The sequence below is a fragment of the Chionomys nivalis genome, chromosome 7, assembly GCF_950005125.1.
Source record: "Chionomys nivalis chromosome 7, mChiNiv1.1, whole genome shotgun sequence".
In the NCBI taxonomy this organism is placed as follows: Eukaryota; Metazoa; Chordata; class Mammalia; order Rodentia; family Cricetidae; genus Chionomys; species Chionomys nivalis.
Genome location: NC_080092.1, coordinates 56508984 through 56536320, shown reverse-complemented (window position 1 = coordinate 56536320; position 27337 = coordinate 56508984). Strand labels below are relative to the sequence as shown.

General features: G+C 43.1%; 1 protein-coding gene across 2 annotated transcripts; it reads right to left on the bottom strand.

Moving 5' to 3' along the window:
• Positions 1–55: 55 nt before the first annotated feature.
• Crk (CRK proto-oncogene, adaptor protein) lies at positions 56–26061 on the bottom strand. Of its 2 annotated transcripts, none has more exons than XM_057774663.1 (3): positions 25687–26061; positions 15764–16299; positions 56–4717 (listed from the first exon to the last, which is right to left on the bottom strand). In XM_057774663.1, the coding sequence occupies exons 1-3, from the start codon at positions 25925–25927 to the stop codon at positions 4580–4582; spliced, it is 915 nt and encodes a 304-aa protein (XP_057630646.1). In that variant the 5' UTR covers positions 25928–26061; the 3' UTR covers positions 56–4579. The 2 variants fall into 2 exon arrangements, with proteins under 2 accessions (XP_057630646.1, XP_057630648.1); XM_057774665.1 differs by having other exon boundaries at positions 4574–4717; positions 15934–16299.
• Between the last annotated feature and the right edge of the window lie 1276 nt (positions 26062–27337).

Below are 27337 nucleotides of genomic sequence, written 5' to 3'. Positions count from 1 at the left end.
ACACTGTATACACAATCCAAAAAAAAAAAACTTTAAAAGAAAAGATACAAATCAGTAAAGAATCATTATGCGTTTAATATAATTATCAAGTGACAAGATGACCTTCCCTTGTATGGAAAGGGACACACAAAGGCTGGGAGAACATTTTGTATTTCTGCAAAGGACCGAAAGTGACCTTCCATCTGCATTCTCCCCATACCCTGAAGAAAACACTCCACACTTCTATGGGTTTAGGGTGCTGGGGGCTGAAATCAAAGCCTCATTCACGTTGGGCATCCACTCTTCCTCTGAGGTCCAATGAGCCCTTAGCTAGGCTCTGAAAATGGAAGAAGCAGACGTTTCTCTTGCCTTGCTGGAGTTCATACAGTTGAGCTAAACAATCACAAAAATGGTATGTAACTATTGCTGGATGGTGGTGGCACAAGTCTTTAATCCCAGGAGGCAGAGGCAGGATTTCTGTGAGTTCAAAGCCAGGTTGGTCTACAAAGCAAGTTCCAGGACTGCCAAGGCTACATAAAGAAATCCGGCCTCAAGCCGGGCGGTGGTGGCGCACGCCTTTAATCCCAGCACTCGAGAGGCAGAGGCAGGAGGATCTCTGTGAGTTCGAGGCGAGCCTGGTCTAGAAGAGCAAGTTCCAGGACAGGAACCAAAAGCCACGGAGAAACCCTGTCTCGAAAAATCCAAAAAAAAAAAAAAAAAAAAAAAAAGAAAGCCGGCCTCAAAACTCATAAAGCATCATTTGAAACGAACACCATGAAGGTAACAGAACTTACTTGGGGGTTTGAGAACATCTCCAAGGCAGCTACATTTAAGTTGGAACCCAAAGTAAAGGTGTGTGTGTGTCTGTGGTAGTGGGGGGGAGAGACTGGCCAAAGTTCAATTTCTTTACAACGGGAGTGGGGCAGAGCTCCTTCAGTTCCTACTCCTATATCTGGGCCTCTTTCCCCATTTTCTATGCAGCCACATTTATGAGAAAACATCTGAGGATCCCTGAGCAACTAAACATGGGCTGTGTGAACACTCTGACACTATGTAAAGGAACCCAACTAAACATGGGCTGTGTGAACACTCTGACACTATGTAAAGGAACCCAACTAAACATGGGCTGTGTGACACTGTGTAAAGGAACCCAACATTCAACATAGTAAAACAAAAGTTGGACAGTTTATTTGATCAAAAGTTGAAATACACTTAATCACCTTGCTGTTAAGCTTGCAAATGCCAAAGTTAGATCGCACTGGAGGAAACTGCTTTAGTTCTACACTGAGATACTCCGAAGTCCACAGCAGCAACTATGTGGTGCTGTTTTGAGTCTAAGGCATAGTATATTATAAGCAATATATAAAATTTGTCTGCTAGGTATTTAGTAGACAGGTTTTGCTAAGTTAATTCAGGCTGACTTCAAATTCCTGTGTTCAAATAATTCCACGGCCTGGGAAGTGCTGAGATGATGAGGACATGCCACAGCACCATGAAACTATAGCTCCCAATCCTAGAGTAAATGATGTCAGTTTGGGGCACACTTCGGGGAAGGATGGGTAGACTATACAGAAATGTACAATCTACTTTTTGCCGTTGTTGTTACCTTTAGAACCTTCCCTGAGTTCCTGCTACTTACATAAAAAGGGGAAATTCGAGCACCTACACTGACTTTAGACCAGCTGTCTAAAGCCTACAGAGTCCACTGTCATCTTCTTACACTCACAGCCGAGTCTGGTGTTGTTTACAAGCTGCTTCTTTTAGATTTCACAGGTGACTGTTTTTACGTTGCCCTCACGGTAGTGTCACACTTTCTAGAGATCCCACAGCAGACCCAAGGATTAGCCCCATCTTTACGCACCCACCATGTATATAACAGTTTATGTGACTACTGATGGGCAGTTGAGACACACCTTCTACTCCTTAAAATATAAAGGTTTCACTCTTCTGTGACAAATATTCCAAGATTATTTTCTTCAAAAGATCACCAAGCCAAACATTTGGCCATACTTTTATTTACTACATATACTATAAACATATACAATACATGCTACAAAAAAAAAACATTTTTTAAAATTTAACTGTCAAGAAAGTGTATAGTGTTATAATACAATGGCACATGTTCATATTTTATTTCAAATCGGTTTGCTTATCACCCACTTCAAACCATTAATAGTGAAATGTTACTCGTGGAAAATTAAAATTATCTATTTGCATTATTAATAAACAATTCCAACAAATTAATAAGAATTAACCATGTCAAATATTAGTATCCAAAAGTGGGCTCTTGCAGAAGTGATTATATAAAACATAGCAGCCAATTTCAGGTTACTTTGCTCTGGGACAATGGACATATGCACTTGACTAGGATTCTAGCACTTGCTATTTTTGGAAGATATTTATAAGAAGTTCTTTGATCTCTTGAGGTCCAATAACTGCTACACCCAGCCAAATCCAACCAAACTTCATGTAATGGCTCTGAACAACTAATCACCGAGGAGTTCTGATCCACGTAGAGCTGTGTATCCCATTAACACCATACATAATGAAGAGATAGTACAAGCCAGCATCAAAGGCAAAGGCAAAAGAAAATACAAACATTCAAATCAGTTGTGACAAGGATTTTCTACAAATATTTTAGATGCCATAATTTCAGAGAGGTTTTTTTTTTTTTTTTTAATTATTTCATTTGGCTTTTGAGACAAGATCTCATTTGGGAACCCTGACTGTCCTGGAATTAGCTCTGTAGTTTGAGGCTGGCCTCAAACTCAAGAGACCCACCTGCCTCTGCCTCCCAAGTGCTGGGACTAAAGGGACTAATGGCTTAGGAAAACAAGATTTAATGTCCATTGGGATTTACAGTATCTATACTAACTGAAAACTGAACCAAGTAGTCAGGTGGAATATGTAACATACTGCAAATCTGCCCACTCAACATCGAGCACCTACTATGTACTTAGCACTGTGCCAACATCTCCAAAACTATTAATGTCTTTATCAAGCATTTACCTTAGAGGGAGGTAAAAATGTATTAAAATCAGCATCAACTGATTAGTTTGCCTGTGGTAATGTATGCAATCCTATACCAGCTGGTGTCCCTGGGTCATGTAATAAATTTCTGTACTCTGCTCATTCTTTCACACAAAATTTCTACACACGTGCTAAGCAACGTGCTAGTCACTGCAATACCATGATTTGGTATGTGTTCAAAGAATGCAAATTCATCATATTAATCTATACAGGACAACTAAGAAGGTGTATTATTTTTCTAAAATGAGGTTCAAAGCAAAGTATAAGGTGTTTCTATTGGTCATACCACACCAGAGACCAGCAAGTGCCTTTATCGCCCAAAAGTCTCATGTTACAGTCTAAAGAAACCCTAAATTATCTGTGGCCTCATAGGCCTATTCTTTGGAGCATCTGACCCCAATAAATCATTCTATATTTTAAAGGGCGTATAAACTAAATCTGGACAAAAGAAAACCCAAATGAAGACAATTTATAATGTAATGTACTTCAAGAACTATTTTAGCCATGTAAAATGATACATAAGTAATTTATGACTGGCACAGTTTTCAAAGTACTAATCCTACCCCGAATGCATAGAATTCTAATCTGCCTTTTATACAACTTGCACATGATGCAGAGGGCAGAGTTTGGCCCTTGATACCTTCAACAGGATACAGTAAGTGATTGGTCCTTCCATTCCAAGTAGAATCTGAGAACTCTAAGTATCCCATTAGGATACTAGCAATCAGGAGAAATGGCCCTGCCGGATCCGTCCCATCAGCAAGGAGTCTCGTAGCTGTGGTAGCAGTGTGAACCTATGATGCCCCCTTGGGGGAAGGCAGAGAGCTGGGAGTTTATCCACTGAGTGAATCCAATACTGGCTTAAAGCTATGCACTGAATAAAGTGCTCTGCACATCCTGCTTCTCAACTGGAATGAAGATACTCATTATCCTAAGAATCAGGCCACTTGCAGGTACAGGGGAAGAGAATAACAAGGAAAGAATCCAAGAAAAAGTGTGAAGCATTGACTGGGAAGGAAGACAAATGCCTCTAGTAGTGTTCTCAGAATCCTCAGGATTTGAAATGTCAGAATGAGTCATACAATGGTCATGGTCCATAAATGCAAATGCAATCCCACTGGGTAATATTCACACAGCGCATGATTACTTCATGGCAGTGGGAGGGAACAGTCTGCTGCCATTTGATAGCATGGTTTCAGAATGAAAACAGAACCGCTGAAGAAATCAGGGTAAGCAGTATGTAACATTCTTTTCCTGACCATCAGTTTTCCACAGGTTGATCTATACTGCCCAAGGGAAAGGAGGCAAAGATTTTACCTCTTCTCATACAGGCATGGCCACTACCACCTAAAATTGCCAATTCAGAAGTTAACCACACAAGCCCTCCAGTTTCGTACCCTGAATATGGTAAATACGAGTAAGAATGGAGTAATTCAGTCTTACAAAAGATCACAGGTAACAGAATGCTTATATAAACTAGACTGCTTTTGACACCTGTAAGAAAATTGTATAGATGGCAATTGGGGGGAAACAGATTGTTCCCATCTGTCAGCAAACTGTTGAGCTATACTCAGCTGAAGTCCTCATCAGGATTCTGTTGATCCAGCAGACGGACATGTGTGAATGGGAAGTGACCTCGTTTGCCATTACACTCCCCTTCCCACTGACCACTCACATTAATCTTCGTAACCTTTACCAGCTCACCGACCTGCAGGACGAGAATAAGGAGAGCACTTTATTTCCAGTTAAGAGCGCAAGCTGAAAATCTCCATTCTCTGTTAGGCATCCCCTGCCCATGTGATTGCTCTAGGGCTGATGTTACAGAGACCGCTACTCACTACCTCCCCAGCCCCAGCCACCATACTGGTTACTTGTGGTTAATGCAGGCAAAATGAACGAGTGTTGTTAGCAGTGGAGAAAGACACTGAGAATATAGAAAGGAAGAATGATCCTAGGCAATGATCCTCCCTGTGAACCTCGGCATGTCTAGATGAGCTACTTACTCCTTTTCTCTGGTCTACTATTCTCAGCAACCCCCACTCCCACCCCACCTGATCTGGCTTAAGGAATAATGCCTAGATCTTTATGTGGTAGCATGCCCCAAACCCTACCTTAGAACAATTCTCTCTCACATATTGTGGCTGCCATTGCTTGCACAGCAGAAGGCAACCACAGCAAGCACACTGAATTTGGACCTAGAAAATGAAGTGCTCCTTTTTCAGTCAAGGCCAAGTCTTTACCTAGAGAAGGTACAGACCAAAACGCCACACCTCAGTTCCTGGCAAATGTCTCCTCTCCAATCAGTATTAGCTGACTTTCTGCTCCTTAAAACGGAGCATGTTCAATAACCAACTGGGGACCAAAAAAAAAAAAAAAAAAAAAAAAAAAAAAAAAATCCAAGGCTGGGCGGTGGTGGCATACGCCTTTAATCCCAGCACTTGGGAGGAGGCAGAGGCAGGCGGATCTCTGTGAGTTCGAGGCCAGCCTGGTCTACAAGAGCTAGTTCCAGGACAGGCTCCAAAGCTACAGACAAACCTTGTCTCAAAAAACAAACAAACAAAAAAACCCCAAAACCCACTACTATAGCTATAACCAGTCAACTATCACTCCATTTACAAAACATCCCTTATAAAATCAAATATAAAATTTTAACAAGATATACCTCTGCCTTGCTGTGAACTTAAGACACGGTCAGTTTGAAAAATATATTCACTGAGGCAAAGCACTAAACAGCATGGTGGTGCATGCTGTAACCCTAGCACTTGGGACACAGAAGTAGGAAGGTGAGGAGTTTAAAGCCAGCCTCAGCCAAAAGGAAATGTGAGGCGCATGCTGGGCTACAAGAGCCCTGTCTCCAAAGAGAAAATGTAGCAACAACAAAACATAAAACACAACAAAAAGACCCTGAATAAAAACACGATGACCACTGTTTGTTTGCCACTTGAGTTTTTACACTGTTCATGTCTTTTGAATATATTTTATGGTACAGAGGGTATTTTAATTAATTAGATGTTAATTTCTAATTCTCAATAACCCTCCGTGATAAAAACATTTTTTATTTTATAGATAAAGTGGAGGATTAGGACAGTCAATGATCTGAATTCAGTTACATGACGCCAAGGCGCACTGGAACTTTGAAGCTCTGCTGTATGAGGCTTCAGGGACTCCCCAAGAACGTCTCTAGGAGTTACTGAGCAAAGCGAACTCATGGGATGGTCCAGGGTCTCCTATAGAACCAGTCTGACCTCACTATCAGGGAAAACCCTTACTGGTTGGTCTGTAATTTCCCAAGGAAAAATGTGAAAACCACAAAAGCCTGATGTGGTTGTTTGAATAGCAGAAAAGCAAAACAGGTCAGAGGGGAGTAATGGAAATAAGGGGTAAGATACAAAGGGTAAAAAAAGAGAGCAGAGGCTGGAGAGATGGCTCAGCAGTTAAGAGCATTGCCTGCTCTTCCTAAGGTCCTGAGTTCAATTCCCGGCAACCACATGGTGGCTCACAACCATCTGCAATGAGGTCTGGTGCCCTCTTCTGGCCTGCAGGCATACAAGCAATCAGAATACTATATACATAATAAATAAATAAATAAATATATATATTTATGAGAGAGAGAGAGAGAGCGCAGCTCCAACTGCCAGTGCTAGGAGGGCTGGGGCTACCTGTGCAAAGGCAAGGAGGACAGACCAACCCTGCATCCAGGCCTAGATCCTCCAGTCCACTAGGGTTCAGTTCACTGCTAGCAACTGTCCAGCTCAAAGATTCTGACATCCGACTGCCTCTAACAACCACAGACTTTCATAGAGTATTCAAGGACCCAAGACATCAAAGTAAAATTTAACTTTTTAGGATAGTAAAGGCTAGCGTGCACCTCCATGATATGATATGCACACAGCAATACATAAGGCCCTAGACAATAGACACAGAGCATTCTGAAATGCTGGAAATGTCTGAATTATTGACATACATGATCATCATACAAGTGTCCATATCTGTAAACTCGCTAACCGACATATTTAAGTTCTGTATGTTACCAAATGATTTTATCCCTTTTCCTAGGTGTTATATCATCCCATCTGTTATCAGGCCTTTTCTCTTTTAAAGAGAAATGGGGAGCTCCTACAGGACCAGATGTCACTATAGGACAGAATTGTATGTACATCATACACCAAATCTTTGTACAAAATAAAGTCATCAACAGAGCCATCTTTTTTTTTTCTTTATTTCTGTGGGGTTGTTTTATTTTGTTTTGAAACAGGATCTTCTCACTATGTAGTCCTGGCTGGTCTCAAATTCACAGAGAGCTGCCTGCCTCTGTCACTTAAATGCTGGACTTAAATGTATGAGCTATTATGTCTCTTTTAGAGAGAAAGAGATTCTCTTGATTCTACCCTACGAAGGAGACTGGAGAAAAACTGTATCTTACTCTTAAATACCACCAAAACATAAGGTGATAAAGGGAAAGACAAACATCAATGAAAGGATCATAAAACATATTTTTCCTCCCGAGATAGGTTTTTCTGTATAATAGCTCTGGCTGTCTCAGAACTCATTGTGCAGACTGGGCTGGCCTCAAACTCACAGAGAAGTGCCTGACTCTGCCCCCAAGTGCTAGGATTAAAGGTGTGTGCCATCATCATCCCCAGCATTGACTATAATTTTTAAATGAATCTAAGAGGGACATGTTAAGTGGTCAGCTGGGCTAATCAAACGGACAATTATTAAAATAACCCTTACGGGCGGTGGTGGCGCACGCCTTTAATCCCAGCACTTGGGAGGCAGAGGCAGGCGGATCTCTGTGAGTTCGAGACCAGCCTGGTCTACAAGAGCTAGTTCCAGGACAGGCTCCAAAGCTACAGAGAAACCCTGTCTCGAAAAACCAAATAATAAAAATAATAATAAAATAACCCTTAGTGCCCCAGATCATCCTCCTGAAATGCTCAAAGTGCTTCAGGGCTCTTGAAGCCAGGACAAGAGCAAAAGAAAACACAACTAAACTTAAAGGGCAAGGGCTCCTGCCGAAGCAACATCAGATGGGTTTCCAACAGTTTGGGGAAAAGAACAGCTGTCAATTCCCAGGCATCAAAAGCAATTCTTGGGGTTTTAGAAAGTCAGACAAAAGAGGGAGGTTTATTTGGTTTTCAGAGCTAGTCAGGTAGCTCAGGCTGACTTCACACTCACACAGCAGAGAATGAACTGCTGTTCCTCCTGTCCAGACCCTCTCACCTCCAAAGTGTTGGGATTTCATGTGTGCAGCATCATGTCTGGCTTTTGTGCTATTTTATTTAATTTTTGTCTGTTAATTTGAGATAGAATCTTACTGTGTAACCCTTGACAGTTTGTAACTCAATACAGAGACAAGGCTGGCTTTCAACTCTTAGAAATCCTCCGGCTTCTGCTCCTCCCAAGTGCTGGGAAAGTGCCACAAAGCCAGTAGAATAAAAGTATCTGCCTCAGCCGGGCGATGGTGGCGCACGCCTTTAATCCCAGCACTCGGGAGGCAGAGGCAGGCGGATCTCTGTGAGTTCGAGACCAGCCTGGTCTACAAGAGCTAGTTCCAGGACAGGCTCCAAAACCACAGAGAAACCTTGTCTCGAAAAACAAAAAAAAAAAAAAAAGTATCTGTCTCAGAAATAAATGTTTTTGTTTTTCTTTATTGAGACAAACTCTCACTATGGATTCTTGGTTGGCCTATTACTTCCAATATTGACCAGGCTAAATTTCCAATTATCCTCCTCTATTTGCCTGCTGGATACTGGAATTATGGATAGATGTTATAACCCATAGTAAAGTGTTACAATCTTTCCTTGTTTTGTTTTTCAAGACAGGGTTCCTCTGAGTAGCCCTGGCTGTCCTAGAACTCACTCTGTAGACCACGCTGATCTTGAACTCAAGAGATACTCCTGCCTCTGCCTCCTAACTCTAGAGTACAGTGATTAAAGACGAACCATGACAGCTCAAATGTCACAACCTTAAAATATCTTTGTATCTTTCCTTTGAATGTAAAGATTGCGGCAGTTATAACATTACTCATTTCAATTTTGTTTTTTGAGACAGTATTTCTCTGTCTTGCAGCTCTGACTGTCCTGGAACTTAATTTGCCTCTCCCTCGAGTGCAACCACTACCTGGCCATTCTAAGTATCTTTTAAAAATTTATTTTTATTTCATGTGCATTGATGTTTTGCCTGCATGTGTGAGAGTGTTGGATCTCCTGGAGCTAGAATTATGAACAGTTGAGACCTGCCATGTGGGTGCTGGAATTGAACTCAGGTCCTCTGAAAGAACATCCAGTGCTCTTAACCACTGAGCCATCTCTCCAGCCCATTATTTCAAATTTAAAATGAGCATAAATAGAAACAAAAGGCCAGTTAGGGTACATAGTGCAGCACATACAATCTTAGAATGCTGGAGGCTGAGCCAGGAGACTCAAAACTAATCTGGCTTACAGTGAGACTCTTCAACATTAACCACAAAGACAAACAAGAAATAAAGAAAGTATCTTAACATGTATTATCAAGACTCTCAAAAACTTAGTTGAAGATGACTTTTTCTACCTCCCAAGTACCAGAATAATGGGTGTGTATACATGAAAGTTCTAATGACCTTTTTTCTCCTTGAGATACCATCTCACTATGTAGTCTAGCTGCTCTGGTACTTACTAGCTATGTATTATTCTTAACTGGCCTTGAACACAGTATTCCTTCTTAGCCTCACAAGGTCAGCTTTGTTTCTTTTTCATTTTCCCTTTTCTCTTGGGGTGAGAGGGTACAGTAGGAAGGAGCTTGAGACAGGGTCTTGACCTTGACGATTCTGAATGTTACAAGCTCCAATGATTCTTTTTACCACCATTGCTCCATCTGGTCCTTATCCTCCTGACTGATCCTGTAACATCCTCAAGAGCGAGCCTGAAGATGAAGCAGTGAGTGATCCATAAAGGGGACTGAATAGGGTTATTGGCTCCCAGGGAACTTAACAAACTGGTTTGTTTCCTGGCTCTGTACAGCCAAAGTCAGCTGTGACCTTAGTGAAGACATATTCAAACCTAGAGTGGTCCAGGAACAATAGAATACCCAGCTATACTCACCAGGAAGTTTTAGCAATAATGAAAAAGAAACTAGAGCCAAAATGGCATTAAATTCTGAAATTCACTAAATAGGTGGCTATTAGGGATTGTGGGTACATCCCAAGTGAATGCTTTTCTAGGTTTTGTTCCTATTAGCTAACAGGAAAGACAGCAACAATCCCCAGCACTCCTCTGATCCAGACCTCCAGGACTCCAGTGAGCCCCAAACAGGGACAGAAAGCCAGGGAAACAATGACCTCCTGTATGCCAGGGAACCCAGAGGTTCACAGCAGGTGTTTTCCTATCATTCTTCAGGAGGGGTATTTTAAAATTAGCTCTTTACATTTGCTTGTTTGTGTGTGTGTCTGTGTGTGCGCACATGCGCGAGCGAGCCTTTACTCCACAGCACACACATGGAGGTCAGAGACAACTTGTAGAGTCCCTTCTCTTCCTACCATGGGTTTCCAGGATGGAACACAGATCTCAGACTTTGATGGCAAGCATCCTTACCTGCAGAATTATTTCACCATTCCCATAATATATTTTGAGACAGTGTTTCTCCCTGAACCTGAGCTCACCAATTTGATACAGCCTAGCTGTTCAGTAAACTCTAGGGATCCTGTGTCTGCCTCATCCAGTTACTGGAATTAAAGGAACATGCTGATGCTCCTCACTCTCTATATAGGTTCTAGGGATTCAAACACAGAGCCACCTCCCTAGGCCTGTCCAAAACATTTCTTTAACATAACAAAGGCAAAGAAACAGTTTAAAATTTGTCTGGGGAGAAAGCTAAGGAAATTATAGCACTCTAAGGCAGGAGTCAGCAAATCGCTGCTTCTTAATCAAATCCAGCTTGCTGTTTTGTGAATAGTGTATCTGTCATTGTGTCTTTGTGCCTGCTTCAGAAGCTAGAGGACTGCTCTGTGAAGTCAGCTCTCTCCTTCCCCTTCTGCAGGGGTTTGGCGGCTACATGGCCTCTATTCAGAAGCACTCTACTCAGCCACTGTAACCAGAAGATAGTTATAAGTTATAAGACAACAAGTGGAGCCTGGTATGTTCCCATAATGGTATTAGTGAGCTAGCAAGACAATAAGAAAGCTTGCTTCAAAATCATAAAACTTGCGTTCAATTTCTGTAAGTCAAATAAAGGTGGAAGGAGAGATTAAGTTTGATGGTGTGCACCTTTAATCCTGATACTCAGGAAGTGAACAAATCTGAGTTTGAGGCCAGCCTGGTCTTCATAGTGAATTTCATGCCAAAGCTACATAGATAATGTCTAAATAAATAAAATCAAAAGGGGCTGAAAACCAGGTATAGTGTCTCATACCTGTAATTCCAGTCCTTGGGAGGCTGAGACAGGATTGCCTTGACTTTGAAACAAGTCTGGGCTACAAATATGAGTTCCTGCCTCAAAAAGAAAAGGCTAGAGATATAGTTCATTAATAGATAAACTTTCCTAGCATGCAAAGCCTTAATTTAATCTCTAGTACCATTGAAAACACCAAAGCTGGGAGTTGGGCATGGTGGTTATGCATACCTTTAATCCCAGAATTTGGGAGAGAGAGGCAGGCAGATCTCTGTGAGTTTAAAACCAGGTTGGTTCAGTGAGTTCCAGGCCAGGGCTATAAAATGAGACCCTGTCTCAAAATCAAACAAGCAAACCCCTGCCCCCTCAAAAAAAGCTAAACAAAAGTAATTTTCCTGGTCAGGGGGTGTATCACAGTGGTAGAGCCCACGAGAGGCCTGGGTTCAAATCCCCATACTACAAATTTTTTTCCCTAAAGATTAGTATTATAAATGAAACCTAAAGTCCCCTAACTGTAGTGTTAGACACGTGGCACAAACCACACAGGAGTGTCAGAAAGTATTTTAAGCTGTTGAGGAAAATGCAGTAATACTTGATCTGTACTGAATTACTAGGTGAAAATGGAGAGATGGCTCAGTGGTTAAGAACATTGGCTGCTCTTCCAAACGGCCCTAGGTCAATTCCCAGCACCCACATGATCATTCACAACTGTCCAAAGGAACCATACCAGTTCCAGGGGAGCTGACATCCTTATACAGACATACTTGCAGGCAAAACCCCAGTGTATATTAAATAAATAAACCTTTTGTTAAAAAAAAAGTCTCTAGGCTAGAGAAAGCACACAGCTTTGACAAAAGGTTATGCTATGGGTGTATTTGAAAGATTTCATGTTTATAAAGTTGGGTTGTGGAAGTTGTGACGTAATGATAAAAGAAATAAAAAGAACTATCCAGGACTGAGCAGTAGTGGTGCATGCTTTTAATCCCAGCACTTGGGAAGCAGAGCCAGGCAGATCTCTATAAGTTCGAAGATAGCCTGGTCTACAGAACAAGTTCCAGGACAGTCAGGGCTACACAGAAAAATTCTGTCTCTAAAAACCAAAACGAAACAAATCAAAAACACCATCCACTGTCCAGGCAAGCATGGTGTCAGCACTTGAAGACAAAGGCAGGAAGATCAGGATCAAGGCCATCTTAAACTACATAAGGAACTGGAGAACAGCGTGGGCTCCATAAGACCCAGTCTCAAAAACACCAAGGTATAAACAATGATTTTAGTCTCAGAGTGTACCCCTGTAGTGGGCACATGGTTGAAGAGAACTGACTCCCAAGTTGTCCTCTAATCTTACATGTAAAGTCATTATATGTATGTATTCCCCCAAAGAAATATATAAATGTAATCTTTTAAATTAAACAAACAAGCCAGGCAGTGGTAGCACATGCCTTTAATCCCAGCACTTGAGAGGCAGAGACAGGTGGATCTCTGTGAATTCGAGGCCAGCCTGGCTGTCTAGTTCCAGGACAGGCTCCAAAGCTACAGAGAAACCCTGTCTAGAAAAATCAAAACAAACAAACAAACAAGGGGCTAGAGAGATGGTTCAGAAGTTCAGAGCATTGGCTGTTCTTCCATAGGATCCAAATTCAATTCCCAGCACCCACATGGCAGCTCACAACTGTCTGTAACTCCAGTTCCAGGAGATCTGACACCCTCACACAGACATACATGCAGGACAAACACCAATGCACATAAAACAAATTATAAAACAAACAACAAGTAAGCAAAGGTGGGTAATAGAATTTGAATATGAGCACAGAACAAAAATGTCATAAACTTATTATTTTGTACAATCCCTCAAGAGTGGAGATAGCTTCCAAATATAAGTAAGTGAAAAGTGAAGAGTGGCAATGTTCAACATGATCGCAAGGTATGAGAAACCAGGACGTATCTAACTGACATACACATTTCACTAGGTAAGTTATTAGTCAATGCTAAAATAAAAATATGGTGGGTTTGTTTTAAAATTATATTTGTTTTTAAAAACAGCCATCATGTTATTAGGACATAAGTATTTAAGACTGAATCCAAGCACAGTGACAGTGTCAGTAATCTCAGCATTTGGGGGCTTTATACCTCAGTGGTATAGCCCTGTCCAGACCTTAAGTTACCAACGAAACAACAAAAAGAGCCAGTTAATATAAAGAAAAACATGTCTTCTAAGCAGTGTGACCTAAACAACATACATTGCATTTCTCAAAGCCAAGACATGGTACTTCAAAGTTAGGACACAATCTCAAAAAATACAAACTTCTAACAGGGATATGATGGCTCATGCCTAAAATCCTAACACTTGGGGGCTTCTTCAGGAGTGTCATAAATGGGAGGCCAGCTTGGGCTAGAATGGGTCCCCATCTCAACAAAACAAAACACTTTTAAAGAGCTGAGCATTGCCAGGCCTGGTGGCACACACTCGGGAGGCAGAGGCAGGCAAATCTCTGTGAGTTCGAGGCTAGCCTGGTCTAAAAAGCAAGTTAAGAGAGTTCCAGAACAGCTAGGCCTGTTACACAGAGAAACCCTGTTGCAAAAAAACAAAACAAACAAACAAACAGTGGACATTGTGGTGGCACATGCCTTTACTCCCAGCATCCTCTCTGTAAGTTCAAGTTCAGCCTAGCCTAGAGAGTTCAGGACAGCCACAGCTACATAGTGAGACTCTGCCTCAAAAAAAATTTAAAAAAAAATTATTTATTATAAATGAATAAATAATACTTTTTCAGTCAAACCTAGGAAACTCAATTAACTCAACTTACAGACCCATTAGATTAGAAATGAAAATTTTGGGGCTGATGAGATGGCTCAGTGGTTAAGATCCACAACCCACTCTTCCAAAGGACCAGAGTTCCAGGGCTAGCACCTACAAGGCAGTCTGCACTTCCAGTTCTAGGGCATCCAATGCCCTCTTCTGGCCACTGTGGGCATATGGAATATAGACAGATGCAGGGAAAACATCCATAACAGAAACTTTTTTTTTTTTGGCTTTTTGAGATGGGAGTTCTGTTTATGTAGACCAGGCTGGCCCCCAACTCATAGAGATCCTCTTACCTCTGCCTCCCAACTGCTGGGATTAAAAGTGTGAACCACTAAGTCTGATAAATAAAAATTAATTTTAAAAAATCATTAATATCAGAGTCTGTTTCAAATAAATTTTTGCTCATTTCTGTGGACTAAGATTCTCACTTACAGGAGGAAGCTTCTACCCTTAACTGTAGGAACACAATCCAAAGTAAAGAGAATAGTCAAATCATAGGAGTACTCTACCTCTTCCCTGCTGTTACTATGTCCACATAACCTCAGGCTATGCTTATGGGAGCTGGCTACTTATTTATATGTCGGTCTATTGGTAGGCTCTGAAAGATAGACAGCAGGCCACCTCTGCACTGAAACAGGTAAGGAGAGTGCTGAAGAGGAACAAAGAATCACAAAGAATCAGTGCAATGATGGCAGGTCATAAGGCTTCAATGAAGGACTAAAGATAAAAACAACCCTTAGAAAAGTCAATCTGTTTTCTATAACTCATCCTCTTAGTTGTGGCGCTCGCTCGCTCTCTCTCTCTCTCTCTCTCTCTCTCTCTCTCTCTCTCTCTCTCTCTCTCTCTCTCCTCCCCTCTCTTCCCTCCCCCTCTGTGTGTGTGTGTGTGTCACCCTAAGGGCTAAACCCAGGGCCTATCCAAGACTAGAATTCAGCATTGTCTGATTCATGTCAAACATAATTAATAGTAAGCCTATCCACTAAAATAAAAGTTTTTGATTGGGCAGTGATGGCACACACCTTTAATTTCAGCACTCAGGAAGCAGAAGCAGGCAGTTCTCTTTGAGTTTCAAACCAGCCTGATCTACAAAGTGAGTTCCAGGACAGCAGGGCTACATAAACACCCAGTCTCCAAAACAGGAAATAAAATAAAATAAAATAAAATAAAAATTATGGAAAAATACCACTTAAGTATATTGCTATATACCACTTATTAATTCTAATCTGTGTGAACCCATCTTGTTTTAGACAGTGACAAACAGAAAGCAAGAAAGAAGTTAGGATATAGATGAGAAAAGTTACTTCATGTTAATTCCTATGAATTCAGGTGGTTATTAGTCAAAACAGGTTTAGTAGATCAATCAGAACATTCAGTTATACAGTTTTAAGTTTACTCATTGCAAAACAGGTTTTCTCTAAAAGAGAGAAAACCCACATAAAATGCCAACATCAGTATTTAATGGTTCGACATCTACAACATCACAAAGCTGGCGCTGCATCAGCATTCCTACAAAGCTGTAAGAGGTCTGAAAGGGAGACCCTGGAGCAGATCTCGTCTTTCTACATTTTGCACATTATGTACCTCCAAAGCCAAGGCTGTCTTGTCGTAGGCATTAGGGACTCGCTTCTGGATAACCCTGGCATAAATGGGCCCATTCTGGAGGTTAGGGAGCGGAGTGTTGACGCTGGGTTGGGCATAGGGCCCAGGCTCCGGCCCACCCAGTGGCTGTGGGTGGGAACCCTCCTGGTTACCTCCAATCAGAGCCGATACTGAGGCGGAGGCAGGTCTATACTTCTCCACGTAAGGGACTGGAATCATCCCCCTCTTTCCTTCGCTGTCCTCCGCATTCCACCACTGCTCTTCAGGCTTATCCCGGATTCTCAGGATGTCTCCTTTCTTAAAGGGAAGATCTTCTTCATCATTCCCATTAAAGTCAAAAAGGGCTCGCACATACTCTGCCTCCTCCTGCCTGAGAATCACTCCACTACCCTGCCTGGATCTGGAAACTGGTTCTATCAATGTTGTAGTGTCCAAATAGTGTATTTTGTAGAATTCCAGTAAAGCAGGCAATGAATCAAATTCTTGATCTCCTATTCGGAGCCGGGAGGGACTCACTCCTGGAAAAAATAGAGCAGAGTGTCATTTAAAGATATACCATACTGCAGATGAAATAGATTTTTGTGTTTCTCATACATAGCTAGACAATATTTGACCAGCAAAGAAAGAATAAAAAAAAAATTCAACCCCTTTCTTCACAGTCCAAATGGGTATCACCCTGTAAAATTGAGCATCCCATTACCAGCACCCAGACGGTGGCCTCACAACTGTAACTCCAGTCCCAGGGATCTAATGCCCATTTTCTTGACTTCTTGGGCTCTTGACAACTACATGATGCAGAAATAACCATGCAGACAAACACCTATACATATAAAATAAGTAAAACAAGCATCCTCTAGAAAGAAAGATGCCCATCACCATGCAGAGGGAAGAAAAGACAGCCATAACAGACCAGGCCACTTGGCTTGCAAAAGCACATACACTTTTTTCATCATTCTCCCAGTTTTCTGTTGCTACCCCATAAATAAACCAGCAAGCTCTCCCTGGTTTTTTTTTTTTGGGGGGGGGGGGGGGCGACAGGCTTTCTCTGTGTAATAGTTCTGGCTGTCCTGGAACTTGCGTTGTAGACTAGGCTGGCCTCAAACTCACAGAAATCTGCTTGCCTCTATCTTCCCAAACGCTTGAATTAAAGGCGTGCGCCACCACTGCCTGCTTTTTTTGTTTGTTTGTTTTGTTGCTGTTATTTTCAATTTTTTCAAACCGAGTCTGTGTAGCCTTGACTGGCCTGGAACTCACTTTGTAGACCAAGCTCACAAAGATTACAGAGATCCACTTGTCTCAGTCTCTCAACTGCTAGGATTAAAGGCATATGCCCTAGCCTCAAGCTCTCCTTTTTAATAGGTGCATGCAACTGCTTCAACAAGAGATGAGAAAAACTTAAGCTGGGATGTGGTGGTGCACATCTTTAAGTCCAGCCCCCAGGAGGCAGAGTCAAGCGGCTTGGCTCTCTGTGAATTCAAGGTCAGCCTGGTCTACAGACTCCAAAGCTACACAGAAACCTGTCCTTTTAATAAATAAATAAATAAATAACTTGGAATCTATTCTAAGCTCATACTACAATGTACAATTCCGAATTTGGCATTAGATTCCCTTGAATTTGAATTACAGATGGTTTTGTCTGGTGCAATGTATCAGGAACTGAACCCAGGTCTTCTGCAAGAGCAGCAAGTGCTCCTATTCACAGTCATCGCCTCAGACTCAAAAGATTTCAGTTTTTATATGGGCCTACGTCTCTGAGGAGGTATGTGCATGTGCATGCAGGTGCCTAAAGTCAGAAGAGGGATTTGGATACTCTGAAGCTGGAGTTACTTATTTTAAAAAAATAAACAAACGAAAAAAAAAAAAAACTGAAGCTGGGTGGTGGAGGAACATGTCTTTAATCCCAACATTCAGGAAGCAGAGGCAAATGGGCTTGTTTTTGTGTGTTTGTGCTCACATGTGCTCTATATCAGCTATATGTAGGACTCCCTGAAGCCAGAAGAGGTCAGATCACCTAGAACTGGAGTTACAGTGGTTGTAAGCATTCTAATGTGGCTGCTGAACAGAACTCTAGACGCGCAGGAACCAATCTTAATGATGAGTCATGTCTCTGGCCCCTGTGTGGATTATTCTTAGTCAACATACATGTTTAATTCTGAGATTAGGGAAAGGGGTAGAATGAAATTCTACTTCCAGCTTTAAGCAACTTACAAAGAGACAAAGGTGTGAACAGTTCGTGAGGAGGAAACAAAGCAGGGTGTCTTAGAAAGGCATCTTTCCACAGGGGAGAGTGTGCCTATAAAAACCAGAAGCAGCAATAAACTGCCTTAGGACACAGCAAATCACAAGGAAATGGGGGAGTTCTGCTGAGTCAGGAACATTTCCAAAGCACCTGTAGTCTATAAAGGAAGGCAACCACTCCCCGTCACCCACCAAGCGCCCTCCCACCCCATGCAGTACTAAGGGCAAGTGGGATGTGCGTGTGTGAGGCTGAGGGAAGAACCAAAAATACCACTAAGCCAAACCCCTTTGGGAGGTGAGTGCAGTGAAAATGTTAAAAGGATAAGTTTCAGAAGCTCCTCCAGCACACAAGCTCACACAGCTAAGCATGTGTGCTGCTCTTACACAGGATCAGGTTCCAGAAACTGTATCTCTAGTTTCAGGAGATCCATCACCCTCTTCTGGCCTCCATGGGCGGCAGGCACAAAAATGGTGCATATACAAACACACAAGTCATTTTTTTTAAAAAATAGTCAAAGATAAGTTTAGTTCTTTCCTTGTTCTAATGCTGCTAATACTACATGGTATATAAACTGGGTTCACTGGCCTTGTTCTGAAATCTCAATTTACAAAACACAAGCAAAGCAGCAAACAAACCCATGACACACTTTACCTGCACACCTCTATGCTGCTAGCACTCCAATAATGGAGGGATGCCTGGTTTGACTAAGTGGGCAATCAAATATAAGGGACAGGCAAACTTCATTGATTAAACTCCAGAGGGAAGAAAAGGCAAAAGAATGCACATAGTCACAGATAAGCCCAGACCTCACCACAGCTATGCATTTGGGTTCCTTTTCCCTCCTCCTAACCACAAACAGCCAAAGGCAGGAAACAGCAGGGAGGGAAAGGAAGGAGATACAGTCGGTCAGTCTAGAGGACAGAACCAACTACAAAGCTCACAGCTGCCTGGGACTCGGTAAACCTCATTCTTTATCAAACTGGGGTGAGATTCTTAATGTGCAGTCTGGATATTGAGATTTGCACGTAGGTCCTTACAAATGCCACACAAGTTTCCTTTTGAGAAAGGTTCTGCCAGGCGGATCTCTGTGAGTTCGAGACCAGCCTGGTCTACAAGAGCTAGTCCAGGACAGGCTCCAAAACCACAGAGAAACCCTGTCTCAAAACACAAAAAAAACCCAATAAATAAATAAATAAATAAATAAAGTTCTTACTAAATTGCCCAGATTAGCCTTGAATTTAGTCTGTAGCCTAGACAAGACTTTAATTTGTCATCCTCCTGCCTCAGCCTATCAAGGAGCTTAAATTCTAGGCTTACATCACTAGGCCTGGCTTGAGTGTGCAGTTATGAATTAACATAACAAAAAATAAGTATTCGCCTTTAATCCCAGCACTCGGGAGGCAGAGGCAGGTGGATCTCTGTGAGTTCGAGACCAGCCTGGTCTACAGAGCTAGTTCCAGGACAGGCTCCAAAGCCACAAAGAAACCCTGTCTCGAAAAACCAAAAAAAAAAAAAAAAAAAAAATAAGTATTAGCCAGGTGTAGTGGTTAGCAACTGTAATCACAGAATTTAAGAGGCAGAAACAGAAGTTTGTCCTAATTTCCCAGGCACCCTGGTCTACAAACTGAGTTCCACCAAAATATACATAGTGAGAAAGCAACAAAATAAACAAATAAGCAAACAGTTAAATTTTGTTGTTGTTGTTTTTGTTAGGTGCTTCTCTGATTTCTGCAAAACCAACAATTTTTAAGATTTTCAGGCCTCAGACCACAGAAATTTTTACAAAGAATTCATAACACCCAAGGGTTCTGTGCTAAAACTGGCCAGGTCACTTTTGGCAACATCACCCAGAGCTGCTCCATCATCAACCTTTCCAAAATCTCACAGCACTTCCTCTTTCCTTCATTACCAATCCTTTCTTGCTTCTCCTCTGCCGATAGCATTTACAAAAGCTGCTTGGTGGTGGCGCACGCCTTTAATTCCAGCACTCGGGAGGCAGAGACAGGTGGATCTCTGTGAGTTCGAGACCAGCCTGGTCTACAAGAGCTAGCCCCAGGACTGGCTCCAAAACCACAGAGAAACCCTGTCTCGAAAAACCAAATAAATAAATACATACATACATACATACATACATACTCACTGCTGGTCCAATACATAGGATTAAAGACTGCTGCCTTCCAGCTAACAAGGTAGTCTGAAGACTAAGGAAGACTGGCATGACGTGTGCCGGCAGCCCCAATATTTGGGAGGTAGAAACAGGAGTATCAGGAGTTCAAGATCATTTTTGGCTACATTGGGGGGGGGGGGATAGTCCAGGCCAGCCTGGGCTACATGAGGCCATTTCAAAAAAAGTAACAAATATTATAACAATAAACAAGTGAATAAAAATCTTCTTAAAAAGAGTAGATATTGGCATGGTACTTTTTAGATTTATGTTGGATGAAATCAGATTCTCATTTACTGGCTGTATAAACTGTTATCTAATTTCTTCTCTATGCCTCTGTTTCTCCATAAAACAGGGCCAAACACCTATTTAACAGTTTCTGAAGTGACTGGTGTCAGGCACAGAGGGGAAGACAACTCTGTCTTAAAAAAAAAAAAATTGGGGTGGCCAGGCAGTAGTGGCGCATACCTTGATCCCAGCACCCAGGAGGCAGAAGCAGGCAGAGGATCTCTGAGTTCAAGGCCAGCCTGGTCTATAGAGTTAGTTCCAGGACTGCTAGGGCTATAATGGCAACCTGAGTTTGATCCCTGAAACCCACATAGCCATGGCAGAAGAGAACCAGCTCCCTCTCATCTCCACACATACCTCAACACATGCACCCACACACATCATGCACACATACAACAACTAAAAAATTACAATAAATAAATTATACTAAAAGGCTGGGGGCCAGCAAGATAGCTCAGTAGGTAAAAGCATTTGCTACCAAGTCTGACAACCTCAGTATAATCCCCAAACTCACATGGTAAAAGACTCTCACAAGTTTTCCTGACTCCCACAACAAGATGACAATTCAGCATCATCCTTCCCTCAAACCCTCTCGATTTCTTAAGAAATGATGGTTCAGTGGGTACAGCTTGTGCATGGCACAAGGATCTGAATTTGGATCCCCAGCATCCACAATGAAAACCAAGCTTGAGGACATGTTCCTGTAAACCCAACATTGGGAGACTAACACTGAAGGACCCCAGGGGGCTCACTGGCCAATCAGGCATTTGGTGACATCCAAGTATAGTAAAAGGTCCTTTCTCAAAAAACAAAGTAGCAATCGATAGAGGGAAATGCCCAATACCATCTCTAGCCTTCATACCCAGACACACACAAACATACACACATTACAGATTCAACTCCAAGAAAATTTCAATTCACCCCAAAAATCCTTTGAACTACGCTTTTTGCCAGAGAAGATTCCATAAAAGCAGAACAGTCTGATAGGTCTGACAAACTCAGAATTCTCTCTTGGAAATCTGTAATTCACAGGAGTATAGTGAAGTTGGTGGCAAGCCCTATTTTATCTCACCACAGGACTCTTCTTATTTACTTGGGGTGATTTGTTTTAACTTTGCTTTGGTTTCTTCCTCTCTGAAAGTTGGAAAATAGCAATACCTTCTAGGGTGGGCTGTTGCAGTGAGTGAGTGGAGTCAAATACATAAAATATTTGGGTGTGGCAGGCATATTAAGTAAATGCCCAGGTTATAAATGTTAATCTTAAGACAATAACAATATGCAGGGCATGGTGGCTCTTGCTTTTAGTTCCACTCAGGGAGGCAGAGGCAAGCGAATCTCTGAGTTCAAGGCCAGCTTGGTCTACAGAACGAGTTCCAGGATAAGACTGGTGTGGGATTGTTTATGACTTGCGCCTTCAGGCTGGAGAGATGGCTCGGCAGTCAGAAGCACTGACTGCTCTTGCAGAGGACCTGGGTTCAATTCCCAGCACCCATGTGGCAGTTCACAAAAAAATCTGTAACGCCAATTCTAGGGAACCCAACACCCTCACAGACATATATTCAGGCAAAACACCAATGCACATGAAATAAAAATAAATTTAAAAAAATAAAAGAAGTGGCAGATAAATAAATTCAAACCCAGTCTCAGCGTCACACTAGAAGAATGTATATACCCAGTTTGGTGGCCCAAATCTTTAATCCCAGGCAGAGGCAAGGCTCTTTGTGAGTTTGAGGCCAGACTGATCTACATAATGATACCCTGTCTTTAAGTTACAATTACACACACACACACACACACACGCACACGCACATGCACACATGCGCGTGCGCACACACACTTTATTCAAGGGGTTTTTATTTTTGACCTCCAATTCAGGGATGATTTGCACTGTGAGCTTTCTTCCTCCACCTCCCAAGTGCTGAGATTACAGGCCTGTGCCACTAAACCTGATCTGTGATACAGGGGATTGAAATCGGGGCCCTCAGTGTTACTAGAATGAAGGCTTCTATCAACTGAGGTACATCCCCAGCTTCTCATACAGTTTAGGACTCTATCAGTCAAAATCTAGTCTTTACTGCTTCAAGCAGAAGAAATTAGTGGATCAATTGTTCCAAGTCTTCCCAAGAAGCTCACCTTACAGACTATGACCCTTAAACTTGAACGAACTTTCCCCTATGGCTCTGGGGCAGTCAAGATACTCCCAGGCTATAGCAGCAGAGGAGATCATCTGTGGGAACTGAAAACTCTATGGTAAATTCAAATAGGTTCATTGAGCTGGGCCCAATGCCTATAATCCCAACAACATCAAGGCAGAAGCAGAAGGATCTTCGTAAATTAGAAGTTAACATTATCTACATAGTAAGTCCCATGTCAGAGCAACAAAATGACCCCATCTCAAAGTTATTGGGATAAGGTGATAATCCCCAGTCTATCTTACATGTGGCTTACCCACATGCCTCTTACAGTGTGTGTGCACAAGTGCATGAGGCATACATGAATTATGTGTGTGTGTAGGTCAGAGGATAACCCTCAGGAGTTAGTTCTCTTATTCTACCCTGGGATCAAAGGATCAGACCCAGAACCTCAGGCTTACAAGACATGTGCTTTTACCTAGTGAGCCATCCCACTGGCTCTTATCTTTTTTTATTTATTCATTTAAAATTCTGTGCAGAATGCTAATGAACACCTTTAATGCCAGCACTCAGGAGGCAGAGGCAGGAGGATTTTTCAAAGTCAGCCTGGTTTATATAGACAGTTGCAGGCCAGTTAGGGGTATACAATGAGACACTGTCTCAAAACAAAGCAAAACAAAAAAGCAGCTTCCTATGTGCACTTCAGGGATCCCAAAGTAAATAAACAAAGAATAACAAAACTATATAAGGAGTTGAGTCAATTCTCAAGTCACAATGTCTAGCTTAAATTCTGGTTCTGTTATATACTAAATTTGTGACCTTACAAGTTACTGGATTGTTAGTTACTTTTCAAAAAAATAGAACTATTTTAATAAATGGGAATTGCAATATTTCACTTACTATATTGTTACTGACAGTAAATTATTACATAAGGCACACAAAGCACTCAGCAAAGCATCTGGCAGACAAACACCAGTCAATAGTGCTAGCTATTAGTATCATATATGCCTCTCTAAAACTCAAGTCATTCCTGTGTGGCTTTAAAAAAAGGGCTTAATGGGGAGAACAAAGATTAAGTAACCATCACAAAAACAGCAAGTGAACTGACCTAGAGAGAAAATGGGGTACATGACAGAACAAATTGCCACAATGCCAATGAACTTTCCACACCTCACCCACAAACTGGCAATCTTTCTCTTAGGCCAACATCTATTTTTTTTTTTTTATTTTATTTTCGAGACAGGGTTTCTCTGTAGCCAACATCTATTTTGAAAAGGTGGAGCTGATGCAATATAAAACCACAATGCCCAGGTATAGAGAAGTATCAAACTAACAAGCCTGCCTGCTACTGGTCCCAAATTTTATAACAAAACACACAAAGAGAAAGCTGAGGACTGAAATTTCCTGCCCCACTATTGGGAATAAAACCTAGACTGCCCAAATGCTAGGTAAATACCACTGAACTATATCCCAGTCCCACCGCAACCTAACTTTCTATTTTGAGGCAGTCTCACTGAGTTCTCCAGGATCGTCTTGCCATTGCCTCCTAGGTGCTGGGATTGGAAGCATGAACTATGAAATGTGGCTGAGAACTGAATTTCGATAACACACCATCCTAGTACTGCACTTAACACAGTAGATGGCACAAAAACTAGAATGTATCTAGTTTAGGGCAAATATGTTACATTAATAGTCCTGTCTTATTTTATATTATTAAACCAATGAGACCTAGAAAGATCTGATGTGTGAACTAAAAAGACCTCAGTACTGTTTTCCCCTTAACTTGCGTGCCAACCAAAAGAACTGTCTATCCCACCTCCTCATTTCTGGCCAAGGTGAGTAAATCTAAGTCAGGACTATCCTAAAAGGGCAACCTGCTAAGATTAGGCAAGGAATCTTCATTCACGAGACTGGCTCAGATCTAGGAGGAGAAGGCTTCCACGTCAAACATCCAGAAAGCAAGAAGCTTGGTGCTGTTACACACATACACAGACAAAGGTGATCTCAAAATCACTTTGCATCTCAGAAACCTCAAGTCCTAAATGCATGGACTTCCTTAACATTGCCAAGACAACTCCAATAATAAGGGGAAGACAGTTACAATTCAATGGCCCTTGTCAAGGAAGACCCAGTTGGATAACTCAAATTCTTGTTGTTATCTTCCAGCCAGGTCTGTTCTTGTATCCTGGAAGACTCTGGCCACAGTACCAACTTACTGAGCAAGAAAAAACCCAGGTACATGACTGGCACTGTTTAAACTCAAGGAGAGTGAAGCTCCATTCACTTCCAGGGTTGTTTTCACTGGCTTATACCTGGTTTATTTTCTGAAGGAAAAAAAAAATCTTGCCTCCACTAATCACTTTGAAACTATAAGTTCGAGATGGAGCAGACAATCTTTTGGACATTTAAAACCTCCGGGACCCAGTTTGCCATCTAGGCTTCAATTACGCTGGGCTGGTCACAGAAGACTTTTTTTCTATTACCAAGTCACTTAGTTCACCACCTTCGTATTCCATAAGGGAAGAGCACGGTAAAAAGATTTTGGAAAAATGCCCAAGAAAGGAAAAAACCGACCGGCTTCCTGAGGGTGTCTCCATCCCTCTCAGCCAGCCAGTACGTGGTGACTTCCTACCGAAGGCCACCAGGGGAGTATGGCCAAACCCGCTCTAACACTGCAGGAAACGTTTCGAGCCTAAAAGCCACTTGTAGGATTAGCAGATCCATTCTAGGCACCTCTGCCAAATTATGTCCCCGCAACATCCCCCCCCCCCCACCCGTCATTAACTCTTTGTCCCCAAATTGCCTGGCCCTGCCCTGCCCTTGGGCCTGACCCTGTCGCCCAGCCCCACCCCGGGGCCGCAACAGTTCCCCTTCCCCGGCTCCCAAGGCACACCCAGAGGCCTCGGCGAGCAGCTCCTCCTCCCCCACAATCCCACTTGTCCGTGGGAACCAGCCTGAGCAGAAGGCAGCTCCCCCGTCAGGGTCACTCCTGCCCTCTCTGCCCACGTCCCTCCTCCTGAAGCAGACCAGAGTTCCACGGCCCTCACCCCCGCCCGGGGCCTCCCGCCCGTCGGTCCCTCACCCGGCGGAGGCTGAGCGGGCGACGGAGGCACTGGAGGGCGCGGGCCGCTGCTGTTGATGATGTAGTGAGAGACACGCGAGTTCTCGGAGACGCTGAGCACATAGTCCCCGGGGCTGGTGCTCGAGTCCCGCACCAGGAACACCCCGTGCCGCTGGCCCTGCAATAGCGCCACCGCCTCCTGCCGGCTCAAGCGGCCCCAGTACCAGCTACTCCGCTCCTCCGAGTCGAAGTTGCCCGCCATGGCCGACTCCGCGCCTTCACGCTGGGCCGCCGCCGCCACGCGCGCCCCTCCAGCCCTGGCGCCCGCCGCCCAGCGGACCGGCTCCGGTAGCAGCCTCCCAGCAGCGCCCGAAATGGCGGCGGCGGCCACGGGCCTTCCCCACCGGAAATGACGCGCTCTCTACCCGAGGGAGACTGCCGGGAAGGGGACCTCCGCCCGCCATTGGGAGAAGGGAAACGGAGTCCTTGTGGCCCGCAGTGCGCGTGCGCCTTCATGGGCGTCGCCTCCAGGTCCAAACCCTGACGGCCAAGGACCGGGAGGCGGAGTCTAGGACTAAGGGGTGGAGCCTCAGTCTGCAGGCTGACTGATTTGTGTTTGACAGATTGGTGGTGGAGGTCTTTCGCCAGGACCTACAGGGAGCAACTCCAATGCAAAGGACTGGAGTAGAAAAGATGGTGTGGTCCCGGGATGTTAGCCTCCGTCAAAGCTCCCTGACAAGTCGGTCTTCTGCTGTTTGCTTCAGTTTCCCCCGAGACCTGCTGAAGTTCTCGTTATTCAGTAACCATCATAGATATTGTATTTGCTTTGCAGGTGCAGTGGTGACCCAGACTGGGCCGTAAGTCACCGAATCCGCAGACCAGTGGGAGGAACCAGGAAACAATTAATGACAAAGGAACATCAAATGCTGTAATGGGAAGCAAGGATACACAGAAATCAACTAAGTCGTCTGTAGAGGGATTCAAGGGACTGGGCAAAGTGACTCATGACTGTAATCTCAATACTTGGGAAACGGAGACAGGAGGATCACTGCGAGCCTGAGGCCCTACCTTATAAAAGTTAAATAACAAACGGGAGGGCCACAGATGAGGTGGAATGGTTGGGTGTTGAATGGCAAGTGGGGAAGGGTACTCAATACAAAGAAAACAAACTGCTCAGCCAGGCAAAAGAATGGTGTTCTCCCTGTTGAGGTTCCCATGTCAACCAGCCAGTTTCTTCCGCATTCTCAGAGGTAGCGATGGCATCTCCTGCTCTCACTTCCTTCATGATCATGATCATCTTGCTCATGTTTTTTTCAAAATCAATTTTTTTTTTTTTTGGTTTTTCGAGACAGGGTTTCTCTGTGGTTTTGGAGCCTGTCCTGGAACTAGCTCTTGTAGACCAGGCTGGTCTCGAACTCACAGAGATCCTCCTGCCTCTGCCTCCCGAGTGCTGGGATTAAAGGCGTGTGCCACCACCGCCCGGCAATTTTTTTTTTTTTTGAAACAGGGTTTTTCTGTGTAGCCCTGACTGTCCCGGAACTCAATTTGTGGATCAGACTGACCTCAAGTTCAGATATCTGCTTGCCTCTGCCTCCCAAGTGCTGTGACTAAGACCTGGGCCACCACTGATGACCTGCTTGAATCCAGGCTGACTCAAGATCCTTTCACTCCA